This window comes from Strix aluco, chromosome 12 (assembly GCF_031877795.1).
Source record: "Strix aluco isolate bStrAlu1 chromosome 12, bStrAlu1.hap1, whole genome shotgun sequence".
NCBI classification, from domain to species: domain Eukaryota; kingdom Metazoa; phylum Chordata; class Aves; order Strigiformes; family Strigidae; genus Strix; species Strix aluco.
This window is the reverse complement of record NC_133942.1, coordinates 5,916,536-5,929,229: the sequence shown is the minus strand read 5'-3', so window position 1 is coordinate 5,929,229 and position 12,694 is coordinate 5,916,536. Positions and strand designations below refer to the sequence as shown.

Below are 12,694 nucleotides of genomic sequence, written 5' to 3'. Positions count from 1 at the left end.
TTGGGATGTGCTCCCTTACCAACGGGGTGACCCATGGGGCTCCCTGCACTCCGGGGCACCCACAGCAGGTCGGACGCTGCATTCAGCCCTCCGATGCTGGGACAGAGGGACTGGGCACATCACTCATGGCTTGTTGCAGGGAGAAGCAGGCAAGTGCGTTGGATGGGGGGGCCCAGACCTGTGGTTTGGTCTGCTCAGCCAGCCAGGCGATGCTGGGTGCTGATGTGGGACCCCCCCTGTCCCCAGAAAGGTCCCATCGTGCCCACATTGGCAAGTAGAGACTAAAGCACGGCGTGTTTGGAAACGAGCCAAACCCTTTTAATCAGGCGAGGCACTTCTTAAAATTCATATTCTTACAAAATCTTAAATAAAAGTGAAGGAACTTTCTTCCCTGCAACCTTATATATATATATATATATATATATAAAAATTACAATATTAACAAACACTGCTTTCTGAATCGCTTTACAATGCTATGCACTGGTATGGCAAGGAAGAGCGAGAACAGCAGCATCCCCCCTTCCCCGTTCCCCACACGGCCAGTACATCCCAGTGGAAAACCAGAAAGGCACCCACAGAAAACATGGCAGCAGCAGTGCTGCCTCCCCACGCTGGGAAACACACCTTTCAGCTAAAAAAAAGTCTGTGGTACGGTTTGGGTAGGGTTGTTTTTTTTTTTTTTTTCTCTGTTTTCTTAGTTTAAAATAAATATTTCCTGTAGTGAAATAAAAAATAATAATAATAATCCTCATTTTGTTCCTCCATGCCCTGCATCAGCTGGAAAAACACCTGAGTGTCGAGTTTGTAAGGCCTCTGCTGTGCACCGCCGCTGCGAACCGGGCGAGGGGGAGTCCGTCTGTCCTTGGCTGCTGAGATCCCCCCTGGGATGCCCACCAACCCCTCAGCACCTGCAGAATGGAAAGGATCTCTCCTTCCAAGGTCTCGCAGCATCACTCCCCTCTCCTGCCCCTCTGGTCACACCAGGGTCACCACACCTCTGTCAAGGTTGTCCCTAAATGTGCATCTCCCACGTTCTCCTTTGGGATGGCTGGGATCTGTGTTGTAAAGTGGTTTGGTTTGCTTTAACGCTCTTTAAATCTTTCTTGCAGGCTTTTTCAGCTATGATCGGGATGAAACTCTCAGCCCGAACAGCATCGCTCCCACTGCCTTGGTCCGGCACAGTAAACAGGTGAAGCCGTCAGTTTAAATAAAAAAAACAGGTATAAATTACTGTATTTAAAAAAAAAAAATAATCTGAAGGCAGCAGCTCCTTATAAAGGTAAATTCGTAACATTTTTAAAATGTCTTCATTTCAAACAACAACAAAAAAAATCAGTCCTGTAACTGCACAAGTTGCGATTCCCTTGACTCTTAATGTTGTGTTAAGTCTCTGTAGCACTTTAAAGATTAAAAACTAGGAGGAAGGTACACCGATGGGAACAGTGTGTATAAAGCAGGAGAGGCGAGTTAGAGGAGAGAGGAGGGGACGTGGTAAATCATCCCTGCAGTAGCTGGCCTTTCTCCAAGGCTGGGGACGGTGGTGTGGCCGTTTCCATGCTCCTCTTGCAGGTACAGACACTGCTCCAGCCCTCCAGCTCCACTGGAACTCCAGCCATTCCCTCCCAGTTTGCTGGCTGCAGCCTGGCCAGTCACGGATGGAGGTAGGAGATGCACTAAAAGATGATGAATTAAGAGAGATGCAGCTCCAGCTGCCGCGGGGGGCTCGAGCCATGCCTGTGGGTACACCAGCCGTCCCTGCTCGTAGCCCTGGAGCATCCGTGTGTCCCTGCTGCTGTTCTCCCCCCACCCTGAGCATCATCCTCGGAGGATCCCTGCGGTGCCGGTGGCCTCCAGGCATCCCAGGAGGACCCATCCCCATCCTCGGGTGCAGCTGTCCCGCCGGTGGGAGCCCAGCATCTCCCTGCAGGTCTGCTGGTGACTGCGCTGCTGCTGGGAGGGGACCCCGCTCGGGGGATGAGGGGGACCTTCCCTTTCCCATCCTTGCAGGTGGGTGGTTCGGCTGTTGCCCTTGACACATTCCTCAGTGCCTCCTTTTTCTTCGTGCTATCCATGGCTATCGCTTTGCCATCAGCTTTCAGTGTCTCCACGCCAGGGCTACCTGGGAGAGGAAAGAGTGGTTAGGGACAGCAGGGTCTTCACCTCCCCACCCTGAATAATCCCCCCCAGCCACAGATATCCCCTCCAGCCCAGCCCTGGCAACAGATCCACTTGTGTGCTCCTCCCCAGCCAGCCCAAGCTCCCCGTCATCATGGCAAATACACACAAATACACCTTCACAAAAATACATACAAATCCTATAAATACATATAAACCACATACAAGAAGAGTCACCTACTTGGAGGGATGCTGGTCAGCCTGCGAGCTTGAACCTGTAAGAAATAAAGTTGTTGGCAATGGCCTCAAGCAGCAGCAAAAGGGTGTCCGGACAGGGAGGGGCGGTGGGACTGTCACCGGTGGGATGGGACAGCCGTGGGTGGCAGGTCTGGCATGTGGCATGAACGTTGCCCCACTGCCAGCGTATTCCTGAGCCACCCGGCCCCGCCGCCCTTGGAGGGGGAGAGGTGGCCTGGAGGTGACAGTCTCCATATCCCCGGGACGACTCTTCTCACCCAGGCAGGCAGGGACAACCCCCTGGCTCCACCACCACCCTCCAGCTCAAGTTTTCTCCCACCACAACTGACGGAGAAAAGCCAAATATTCTGCTGTGCAGAACTCTTGGTAGGACAAGGATGCTGAGGGACCATGCCAGCGATGGATGCTGCCACCAAAGAGCAGGATCTGGGAAGCAGATGCAGCTGGAGCTTCCCTGGAAGTGTCCCAGGGACCCACTGGTGTCACCAGTCCTTCCATGGGAGATGCCGGGCTACCTACCGAGCTGCTGCTTGATGGAGTTGTGCCAGTGGAGGTTCAGCAGGTCTGGGTAGATGTCAGGGAGCTGCTTGAGCGCCAGGAGCTTCAGCATGCGTGAGCTGCAGCTCTTCAGCTCCAGGTCCCTCAAGTGCCTCTCCTCTGAGAGCGTGGTGGGGCGCAGCTCCACCTTGTGCTCCTGCAGCACTTGGTCAACGGAGACCCCAGGGAGCTTGGGAAAGAGCTTCTCCTTCACCACGTGGATGGGGATGAAGACGGCCCCTGCCCGGACAACGTGGGGGAAAGGACACTTTCGAGCGAACATGAAGGTCTCCAGCTGAGAGAGCAGGTTGGTGAGGAGAGCGGCCACGTCCTGGAAAGCCAGCCAGATCTCCTTGCCTTTGGTGGGCTTCTGAGGTTCGGGGATCCTGGAGCCATTCTTGGGCTTGGGCGGGGATTTGGGCATCTCTCCGAGCTCCTCCGCCGGCTCTGCCTTCTTCAACCACTCCTGCAGGAGCTCTGGGGAGGACCTGGACACCGAGCAGGAAATAACATCGCAGAGCCAGGAGTGCAGGGTGGTGAAATACTGGCCGGCGGAGGTCTGCGGGCCGGGGACCTCAAACGGCCCGGGCAGAGAGACGCTCTCCTCTCCCAGCACGCCGGGAGCTTCGGGCAGCGGGGGCTGCTGCGGGTCCGGGCGAGCCCCCTGCAGAGCGGAGGTGCTGGGCTGGGGGCCGGGCTGCGGGACCGGGGGGCTGCTGGCCGGCGGGGAGGTGGGGGGGGTCCGTGGCAGCGGCGGCATGGGGATGCTGCTGGAGGGGGCTGGTGGCGGCGGGCTGGGCTGGGGGGCGCAGGGGCTGCCGGGCTGCTGGGGGGGCATGGTGCTGGGCGGGAGGGAGCGCAGGATCTTGTATTTTTTGAACATGAAGGTGGCTGAGCTCTGGAAGTGGCTCTTGTCCCCAGAGCCCACCTCGAGCAGCAAGGGCAGCGCCTGGGGCTTGGCCCCCTCTCCCACCCCCACCTTCTCCCCTGGACCTTCTTTCTCCTCCACGTCCTCCCTCTCTGGTGTCCCCTCTGCACAGCCGATGGGTCCCCGGGTCTCCCCAGCTTTCACCAGTCTCTTCTTCAAGCTGAGGTCCAGCACCATGTCCTCGGGGGCCGGATCCCCACTCCCCACCCCACCAGGGTTGCCATCCTGAGACCCCGGCTCTTGGGGCACAAGCTTTGGCTTTTTGGGGACCCTTCTGTAACAGCTTTCCCCTTGGCTCTGGACTGCAGTGCTGCCCATCTTCAGCGCCTGGCCAGCCGCTGTCCCCACCGGCAGCAGGCTGGACGTCGTCAAGACATCTCCGAGGGCAGCGGTCTCCTGGCTGCCCCCCATGTTTTGGGGTGGGGTGTCCCCTCGCAGATGCTCCCTGCAGAAGGGGACCTGGGCTGGGCCCTCGGTCCCCTCCAGGTAGTCTCGGTAAGGTGCCAGGCTGAAGACATTGTTGATCACTGGCATGGGTGGGGAGGAAGAAGAAACCTCGCCGTTCCTCAGGTCTTTCAGCCTCTCCGTGGGGGAGGCAGATGGAGAAGAGGGGATGAGCTCCTTCGCTTCTTCCTTGGCCTTGCAGGCATCTCCCTTCCCTACGATAATGGGAGCCAGTGGTCCCCCACGGGGGGTCTCCTGGGGGGCTGGGCTGGCCCTTCTCCTCCCTGGGTACGGGGGCTCCTGCTCCCCATGGCTGGGTTTCTCCCAGCCCCCTTCTCCTTTGGGAAACATCTGTGCGAGCCCACCGGAGCCCCCAGGCACCTTCTCTGGGGCGCAGACAGGTTGGAAAGCACTGTTGTGTCTCGCCATCGCTTGCCGCCGGGGACTTTCTGCCTGGTGCTGCTCGTAGCCCAGCTTCGTGCCAGCAAAGGAGCTGCCAAATACAGCCGGGTCGCCGGGGCTGAAGGCAAAGCCGGGGCTTGGCAAGTAGCCGGCTCGCCGCGGCGGCTCAGCATCCCTCGGCAGTGCTGCCGACTTGGCAGGCGGTGATGCCACCGCGCTGGCGCCGGCTGCCCTCGGCACGTAGGAGTCCAAGGGGCTGGGAAAGTAGCTCCTTGGTGCTTGGGGCTTAAGATAAGAGCCTGGAAAAGGCTCCTCGCTGCCCGCAAAGCCGAAGCCTTTGTAGGCGCTGGGCAGGGTGCTGGGCTGCGCGTCCATGGTGGGAGCCGGGGGGTGGTAGAGGAGGGCAGCTTTATGGAGGGACAGCGGGTAGTGGGTGTGTGGGTAGCACACTGTCGGCCTCTCCCGGTATGCCGGGCTGGTGGCGGGCGGCTGGAGCTTGGGCCAGGGGTCCGGGCTGAGGTTGGGGACCTCAGGCACCTTCCTCTGGCTGTGGGCAGCAGGGCAGCTGGCTTCCAGAAAGGGGGTGCCAGGGGGGCCCCTGTATTTCTCAAAGGCGGTGTAGTAGGGGGAGAAGGTGATGGGGGAGCCCACCTTCTCCTTGGTGGGCAGCACCAGGCTGGGGTGCAGCGGCGGGAGGCTGGGGTCGGCGTGGGGACCCTTCTTGTGCAGCCCGGTGCTGCCATGCGGCTCGCCAGGGTGGAGAGGGTGGCTGGCGGGGGTGGTGGCAGGCAGAGCCCAGTCTGCATCCCCCGGTCTCCGCTGCAGGGTCTCAGCCCGGGGTCCCAGTGGCAGAGCCATCCTGGGGTCCACGAAGCACGCGGGGGCTCTGTACACCGGCTTGGGGACAGCCAGGGGGGCCGCCTTGTTCACTGCCACCGGCTTCTTCACCGGGAAGGGGTGTCCCGGAGCCGGTGGCAGGCTGGTCCACTTCTCCCTCGCCATCAGCAGCTCTCGCATCAGGCTGTCCTTGCCCTTTTCGGTGCCCAGGGGCTGCAGCCCAGTCCCCAGGCTCTCGGGTCGGTAGAGCAGGCAGCTCGCCAGCGGCCCCTCCGCCGGCACGGGCTGGCTGCTGGCACCGGTGCCGTAGTGTGGGTAGGCAGCCGCCGGGCTCCAGCGCGCCAGGGGCTGCTCGGGGCCATCGGAGCTTTGCAGCGGGCAGGCAAAGTAGGAGCCCTTGTAGTTGAAATGGTTTTCAGAGCCGGGGTTGGGCACAGGGATGGATTTGCAGAGGCTGGCAGGGAAGCCAGCAGCGGGCTCCGTCTCCAGCCGAGGTAGCTTGTTGAAAATCACGGGGTCCAAAGACTCCAAGTGCCGTTTCGAGGCCATTTATACGTTGCTGCTGGTGTCCTGACCAGGGCATGCAATGGGAGAGGTGAGCTGGCCTTCCTGAATGGGAGAGAGAGAGAAAATAAATCAGAGGCAAAGCAAGTCCCCATGGCAAGCACTCAGCCTGCGGTGGGATGGCACGGGGTGACTGGGTCCATCAAGAGCTCCCCAGAAGTCACCTTGCCCACACGCTGGCTGGAGAAAGCATGTTGGTTTTCACGTGTAGCTTTTCCTCATTGCTGCAGTTTAACCCCAGCTGGCAGCTAAGCACCACACAGCCACTCACTCCCTTCTCCCTCCCGCCCCAGTGGGATGGGGAGGAGAGTTGGAAAAAAAAATCAGAAAAAACTTGTGGGTTAAGAACAGTTTAATAATTGAAATAAAATAAAATTTAATAATAATAGTTGTAATGAAAAGTAAGCTAACAAAAAGAGAGAGAAAAGAAACTCAAGAAAGACAAGTGATGCACAATGCCCCCCACCCGCTGACCGATGCCCAGCCAGGCCCCAAGCAGCGATCCCCCCCTCGGCCAACTCCCCCCAGTTTATACACTGAGCACGACGTCCTGTGGTCTGGATTAGCCCTTTGGCTAGTTGGGGTCAGCTGTCCTGGCCATGCTCACTCCCAGCCTCTTGTGCACCTCCTCGCTGGCAGAGCACAGGAAACTGAAAAACCCTTGACTGACGATAAGCACTACTTAGCAACAATTAAAACATCAGTGTGTTAACATTAATCTCATACTAAATCTAAAACACAGCATTGTACCAGCTACTGGAAGAAAATTAACTCTATCCCAGCCAAAACCAGGACACATTCATTTGTGGTGCTCAGCATCATACTGGAAGGCTAAAGGAGAGGAGAGGAGCTGTGGAAAGCCCTGCTCACAGTCAGCCTCCGCCAAGGGCAACAGGGACTTGCTTCCTTTCTCCCATCCTCCTGGCAGCTGGCAGAGATCCTTAAAAAACCCCCAACCCACCCCAATTGAGAAGCAACATTTGATGTTCAGCGTGGAAGCCAGGGATCCGGTCAGGCACTCCCCTCCCTCGGTGCTGGCTGGGGCAGCACTGCATGAGCCAGGGTGGGAGCCTGAGCCAGGGTGGGAGCCCGAAGCTGGCGGGGGGTGGGGGATCCTGGTAGGCTGGCTGAGCATTTCTCCCTCCGTCTCCTTGGAAAAGCCCTGAAAAAGCTCTCGCCGCTTTGGTTTCGGAGCCTCAATGAGCGTCTGTTGCAGGCAGCAGGGAGCAAAGCTGGGTCAGCTCAGGTGAAGAGCCAGCAGACTATGGCGAGGCACAAACACAGAGTGCCCACAATTCCCTCAGCTTCACCTTTCAAGTTAATTTGAGGTTTCTCCCCCAGCACAGCAGCCGGCAGCTCAGGGGGACCCTCTCCCATATAGGCTCTTCTGATTTGGGGCTGCTGCTGCGGTGGGGCCCGGGTGCTGGCCCGCAGTGTCAGGCAGTGCAAGCCAGCAGGTGGAGCTGGCAGACCATCCCAGCAGCACCCAGCCTTGCCGGGCATCACCGGCAAGTATCCTCCCAGTATCTCCTGGCATCACCCAGCATCCCCCCAGTACTGCCCAGCATCTCCTGAGCATCGCACTGAGACATCTGAGCATCGCTTCAGCCCCAAGAACATCACTGGACCTGCACCCAGCATCCCCCCAGCATCCCCTGGCATCACCTGAGCATCGCGTACATCACCCAAGCAAGTCCAAGACCTGCCTGAGCATTGCTGGACCGTGGCTCAGCATCCTCCCAGCAGGGCCAAACATCACCCAGCATCTCCCAAGCATGGGCAAACATCACCCAGCATCCTCCCAGCATGGGCAAACATCACCCAGCATCCTCCCAGCATGACCCAGCATCCCCCAAGCCCACAGAAGGACTGCAGTAGGATGTCATGTCTGTTCTTCACCCCACTGTGTTATTTTTTCTTTTTGTGGCAAAAGTTAGCAGAGAAGCAAAGAAGGAAATGGAGGAAGAGAGCGTGGAGATAAGGTGAAAGCCTTGTCCACAGAAGGGGAAATGGAGCAGATAACTGGGGGGACTTGTGAGGGCAGATAAGGGACCTGAGGTGGTGGCTCCGCTCTGCAGCGCGGCTGGAGTCCAGAGCCAAGCCGCACACAGCCCGCTCTGGCAAACCACACACGACGCCCTGCCAGCTCTCCCTGCCGTGCAGGCAGAACCCTGCCAGACCACTTACAGGCAGAAACAAGGATCACAGGTCCACCGGCCACCCCGCCATGAGCACAGGCGCCCCTGCCCAGCAGCAGCTCGGGGGGGACTGGGGAACAGCCCCATGTAGACCTGCTTCTCCCCAACTCCAGCTCAAACCCAGCGTTTCTCCCCAAAACAGCTGCTCTGGTACAACCAAGCAGGCAGCACCCCTCTGCCGTTCATTCAGGTTGGGTTTCTTTTCCAAACTTCAACAATTTCTCGCTTTCCAGGGAGGATGCTGCTTCCTTGGACTCCTCTGAAAACCTCTTTGGAGGGTCGGTGCTCCCCTGCAGTGGAGAAGGAAGCTCATCTCCCTCCTTGCACCCTCAGAAGCAGCTCCCCAAAGATAAGGGGTCGTGGAGCGACCGCATCATTTCCAACAGCTTTATCCTCAGGAGCCTCATGGTAATCTCCAAGACATCCAGTACCAATTACATTTCCTGTCACTTAGATCCAGGGAAAATGCTCCCCTCAAATTGAGAAAGATTGAAGAAAACCCCCAAAAACCCCAAACCTCTGCTTTCCACACAAGACCCTGGCCCGAGGTGGGGGTCACCCTGTCCAGTCCCTCCTTGCCCTGGCCCAGCAGCGTTGCTGCAGGCTCCTCCATCACCACAGGCTGGCTGAGATGTTCTGGGGCCCGTGCCCAGGAGGACAAGTCGGCTGCATGCCCCCCCCTCCCACCCCAAAACAAGCCACGGGCTTTCCTTACACCCTGACGGGGAGGGTGTGAAGCAGGAGGGGGCTCAGCCGGGTGGGCAGGGGGTCCCAAACTGGGTTATTTTCCTTTCCAGCCGATCGCTCTCCCCACCCACCAGCAGCCTGAGAGGGATCTCTGGGGAGGGTGGTGTTTAAATCTGTCTCCCTGAGAGATGCTGCGTGGGAGGGAGATGCAGGCGTGGGATCCCTTCCACACAGTGACGATGCTCAGGGTGGACAAGCTGGGACAGAAATCTTGTGATTTCTGACATTTCCCTGCTGCTTCTTTCCCTTTCCCTGAAACTCACCAGTGCACAAAACCCGCGGCGTTGGGGATGTTGTACAACCGGCCCTGACATCACCGTGGGACGGGGTTACGCCGCCGGGCACATGGGCTGTGCCGACGCAATCGTCCCATTTCCAAATCGCCTGCAACCGCAGCAGCGGAGACCCCTCTTCCGCAAGGGGAGGAACCGCGTAACCCCGTTACAAGGAGACCTTTCCCCTCGGGAACACCCCAACCCCTTCCCACCGATTCAGTGGGAAAGCGGGTGGCCGGCTCCAACTTCCAGCCTTGCTGGAGGGATGCAGAACAGAGCAAGCCCGTCCCACGGTGGCAGCCAGAGCCAGGCGCGGGGATTCTCCGATGTCTGATAGGGTCTGAGCTCATTAATCTCATTAGGGTGAGGGCACTAATGGGCTCCCTCTTTCCATGAAATACACTGGGGCTTTGCCCCAGCCAGCGCCGTCCCTACACCTGTGCCATTTCAGACCTAAGAAAACAGCCCTGCTCTTGCTGTCACCATCAGCCCTTCCCCTCCGGGACTATCCCCTTGCAGCCGGCGTGGTGATGCCCTCCTTCCCTTTCCCCCAGCCTCAGCAGAGCTGCCGGGGCCGGGGTCCGTGGGGAGGAGAGAGGCATGTGGGAATCGGGGCTGGGGGGGAAGCCCGGGCCAACACTAACACATGCGGCCAGCGCTCGTGATACCAAAACCTCACAGCTGGGGAAAGCAGTGGGTGGATTACACACCACGGATTTATTCCTCTTTTTTTTTTTTTTTTTTTTAATTTTTTTTTTTCCCCTCCTTCTTCTTTGCAGGGGTTTTTCCCAGAAGGGGCTGTTTGGCCGGGAGGGAGAAAAGTAAAACCAAATGAAAAGGAGCACGTGCCACCCCGCTGCGTGCAGGCGAAACCTCCCCGATAAGCGCTCACGGGCCACAGCCAGCTTTATCTGCCGCCTTTTGGATGTCAAAAGGGCACGGGAGGGCTCCTTGGCCTGCCGAGGCTGCCGGGGATGGCTCAGACGTCTCCTTTTGCTCCGACGGCTCCGAACAAGCACGGCCGTGTCTGTTATCGCCGGGGCAGTCGGGCGCAGCACACGGCTCCCCGGCATTTCCTCCGCGGGCTGCGATGCCCTAACGCGGCAGTAATAAGCGGGAGCCTCTCATCGGGGCCTCCCGCCTCCTCCATCGCCACGTGATGCGGAGAAACAGCCGCCAACTTCCAGCCAGCCCACAGGAATCTAGAAATAAACCCCCAAATCTCCTAAACCTGCTGGCGTTGGGCATCCCCAGCCGTCCGGCAGCCCCCTCTCAGACACCGCCCCGGGGTCCCGCGGCGGAGGGGGCTTTCCCCGTGTCACCCCAAAGCGGGTGGACTTGTCCCCCAGTAAGAAGGCGGTTTCCTGTCCGGCTGCAATACCGGTTTCACAATCGCAGGGACTTTGGGTCCCTGCCGAGGAGGTCACCTTTCCCATCTCTCCGGTGGGTTTGGATGAGATCGCTGGCAAGGCTCCCCCCGTTGAGGTCATTTGGGGGAGCAAACAAGAGGCCTCGGCGGTCCCAGCTCTCTCATTTCCTACCTTATTATCCCTTTTCCAAAAAGTTCGCAGCTCCCGAGCTTCTCCCAGGCAGGCAAAAGCCCAGCCGGAGCTTTGACTCGGACCAAGCCAGCTGCTTTCTAAGGCAGTATCCTCACCGAACACACACCGCAAGCCATTGCGTGTACTGCAAATTAGCTTGCTATTCCTGAAAAAAACCCAGCAGTATTCACTTTTGTAAAAAAAAACCCAACTTAATGAAGCACGCAGCAGCCACCAGAAGGGCAGAGCAACTGCCTCCAGAATGACATCCGGATATTTAGGGGATTAAAACCCGTCCGATACGCGGGCACAAACGCCTCGACCCATCCGTGTCAGGTCCGGGTTGGACCCCCCCCGCTCGCAGAGCCCGGCCTGGCAGCACCGCCCGCTCCTGCCCCGCCGCCCTCCGTCCTTCTGTCCCTCCGCACACCCACAGCCCCGGCGTTTGTGCTCCCGCGACCCCCCCCCCGGGCAGCCCCCGGGGGCGTCCGTCCTGGCAGGGAGCCGCCGGGCGCCTTTGCCCCCGGTACCCGCCGCGCATCCCCCGCATGAACTAAAGTGCCCCTAAACGGGTGAAGCCGCTGGAACGGGAGCCCCCAGCCCATTATCCCCCGCATCGCAGGAAGCGTTAATGCGGGGGGAAGCCCCCCCCCCCCTCCCCGCAGCGCATCCCCCCGGCCGGGAGCGCCCCCCCCAGCTGCCGCTCCCCGTCCCCCCGGCTGCCGCACCGGCACGTCCCCGGTGTCCTCCCCCAAGGCCACCGCGCAGCGGGGACCGAATCCGGCCCCGCACTCACCTGCGGCGGCGACGCGGTGCCTCCCCCCGGAGCATCGCTACGGGGCCGGGCGGGGGGCTCGGCGGCGGGGGGGGGGCGCCTGCTGCCGCTGCCCCGCTCGGCCGGCAGCCTGCATTGTGCGGAGGAAGTGGGAGGAGGAGGAGGAGGAGGAGGAGGAGGAGAAGGAGGAGGGCTGGGTGTGCGTGTGGGCCGGCCGGAGGAGGGGACGGGCCGGGCCGGGCCGGGCCAGCCCAGCCCAGCCCGCCACATGTGCGCTGAGCTGGTCGGGGCTCTGCCCCGCTCTGCCCGGCGCGCTGCGAGCGGGGACTCTCGGTGCAGGGTAACCCCCTCCCCCGTTACGGGGAACCCCCGCAGAGGGGAACCCCCGTTATAGAAGGGTCCTCGTTGCAGCAAGCCCCCCGTTATGGCGGAGTAGCCGTATGGGGAGCCTACACCGGGGGGAAGCCACCATTAAGGGGACACCCCCCCCCCCCCCGTAGGGACCCCCCATTAGGGAGGAGCCCCCCTTGCAGGCAGTCCCCATCAGGCAGGGCCCCCCATTAAGGGTAGCCCCCGTTGCAGGCAGTCTCTGCATTGCGGGGAGCCCCTGTTAAAGAGGACCCCCCGTTACAGGGTGACCCCCTTGCAGAGGACCCCCGGCGCAGGGGTGCCCCCCCAGCGCGGGCCCGCCATCCGCACACAAGCGCTGCCCCATCTCGGCTGCAGGGACAGAGGGAAGCTGAGGGATCCGCTGAGGCTCTGGGGTGGGCTGGGGGTGGTTTCTCAGCCCCCCCTCACGGTCACCTCCAGCCCCAAAGGAAAGAGTCTCCTCCTGGATTTAACACCCCCGCCCCGGCACAAAGGGTCGAGCCCCAAGTCTAATGCCGTATTGACATTTAGCGTTTATCCAAGGAGTAGTGTCTGAAGAGGTCCACGCAAACATTCCCCAACTAATAATTAACCCTCACAAAAGGCCCGTAAACACGATTAACCCAGTGACACGGATGCTCTGAGATTAAGTGAGTTGCCCAAGGCCACAGACTGAAGCTGTGGCAGAGGCTCAGCTCCCACCA

At 59.9% G+C, this 12,694-nt stretch overlaps 1 protein-coding gene across 2 annotated transcripts; it reads right to left on the bottom strand.

Moving 5' to 3' along the window:
- Nucleotides 1-296: 296 nt before the first annotated feature.
- C12H15orf39 (chromosome 12 C15orf39 homolog) lies at nt 297-11,725 on the bottom strand. Of its 2 annotated transcripts, none has more exons than XM_074837333.1 (4): nt 11,643-11,725; nt 2,893-6,130; nt 2,357-2,390; nt 297-2,119 (listed from the first exon to the last, which is right to left on the bottom strand). In XM_074837333.1, exons 2-4 carry the CDS (start codon nt 6,068-6,070, stop codon nt 2,116-2,118), a joined length of 3,216 nt encoding a protein of 1,071 aa, XP_074693434.1. In that variant the 5' UTR covers nt 6,071-6,130; nt 11,643-11,725; the 3' UTR covers nt 297-2,115. The 2 variants fall into 2 exon arrangements, with proteins under 2 accessions (XP_074693434.1, XP_074693435.1); XM_074837334.1 differs by lacking the exon at nt 11,643-11,725 and adding an exon at nt 6,250-6,805.
- Between the last annotated feature and the right edge of the window lie 969 nt (nt 11,726-12,694).

Coding starts and splice junctions, on each gene's coding strand:
- C12H15orf39 (XM_074837333.1), bottom strand. CDS start 6,070: ATGGCCTCGAAACGGCACTTGGAGTCTTTGGACCCCGTGATTTTCAAC. Junction 2,391..2,892: donor CTCCATCAAGCAGCAGCTCG/GTAGGTAGCCCG, acceptor TATTTCTTACAG/GTTCAAGCTCGCAGGCTGAC.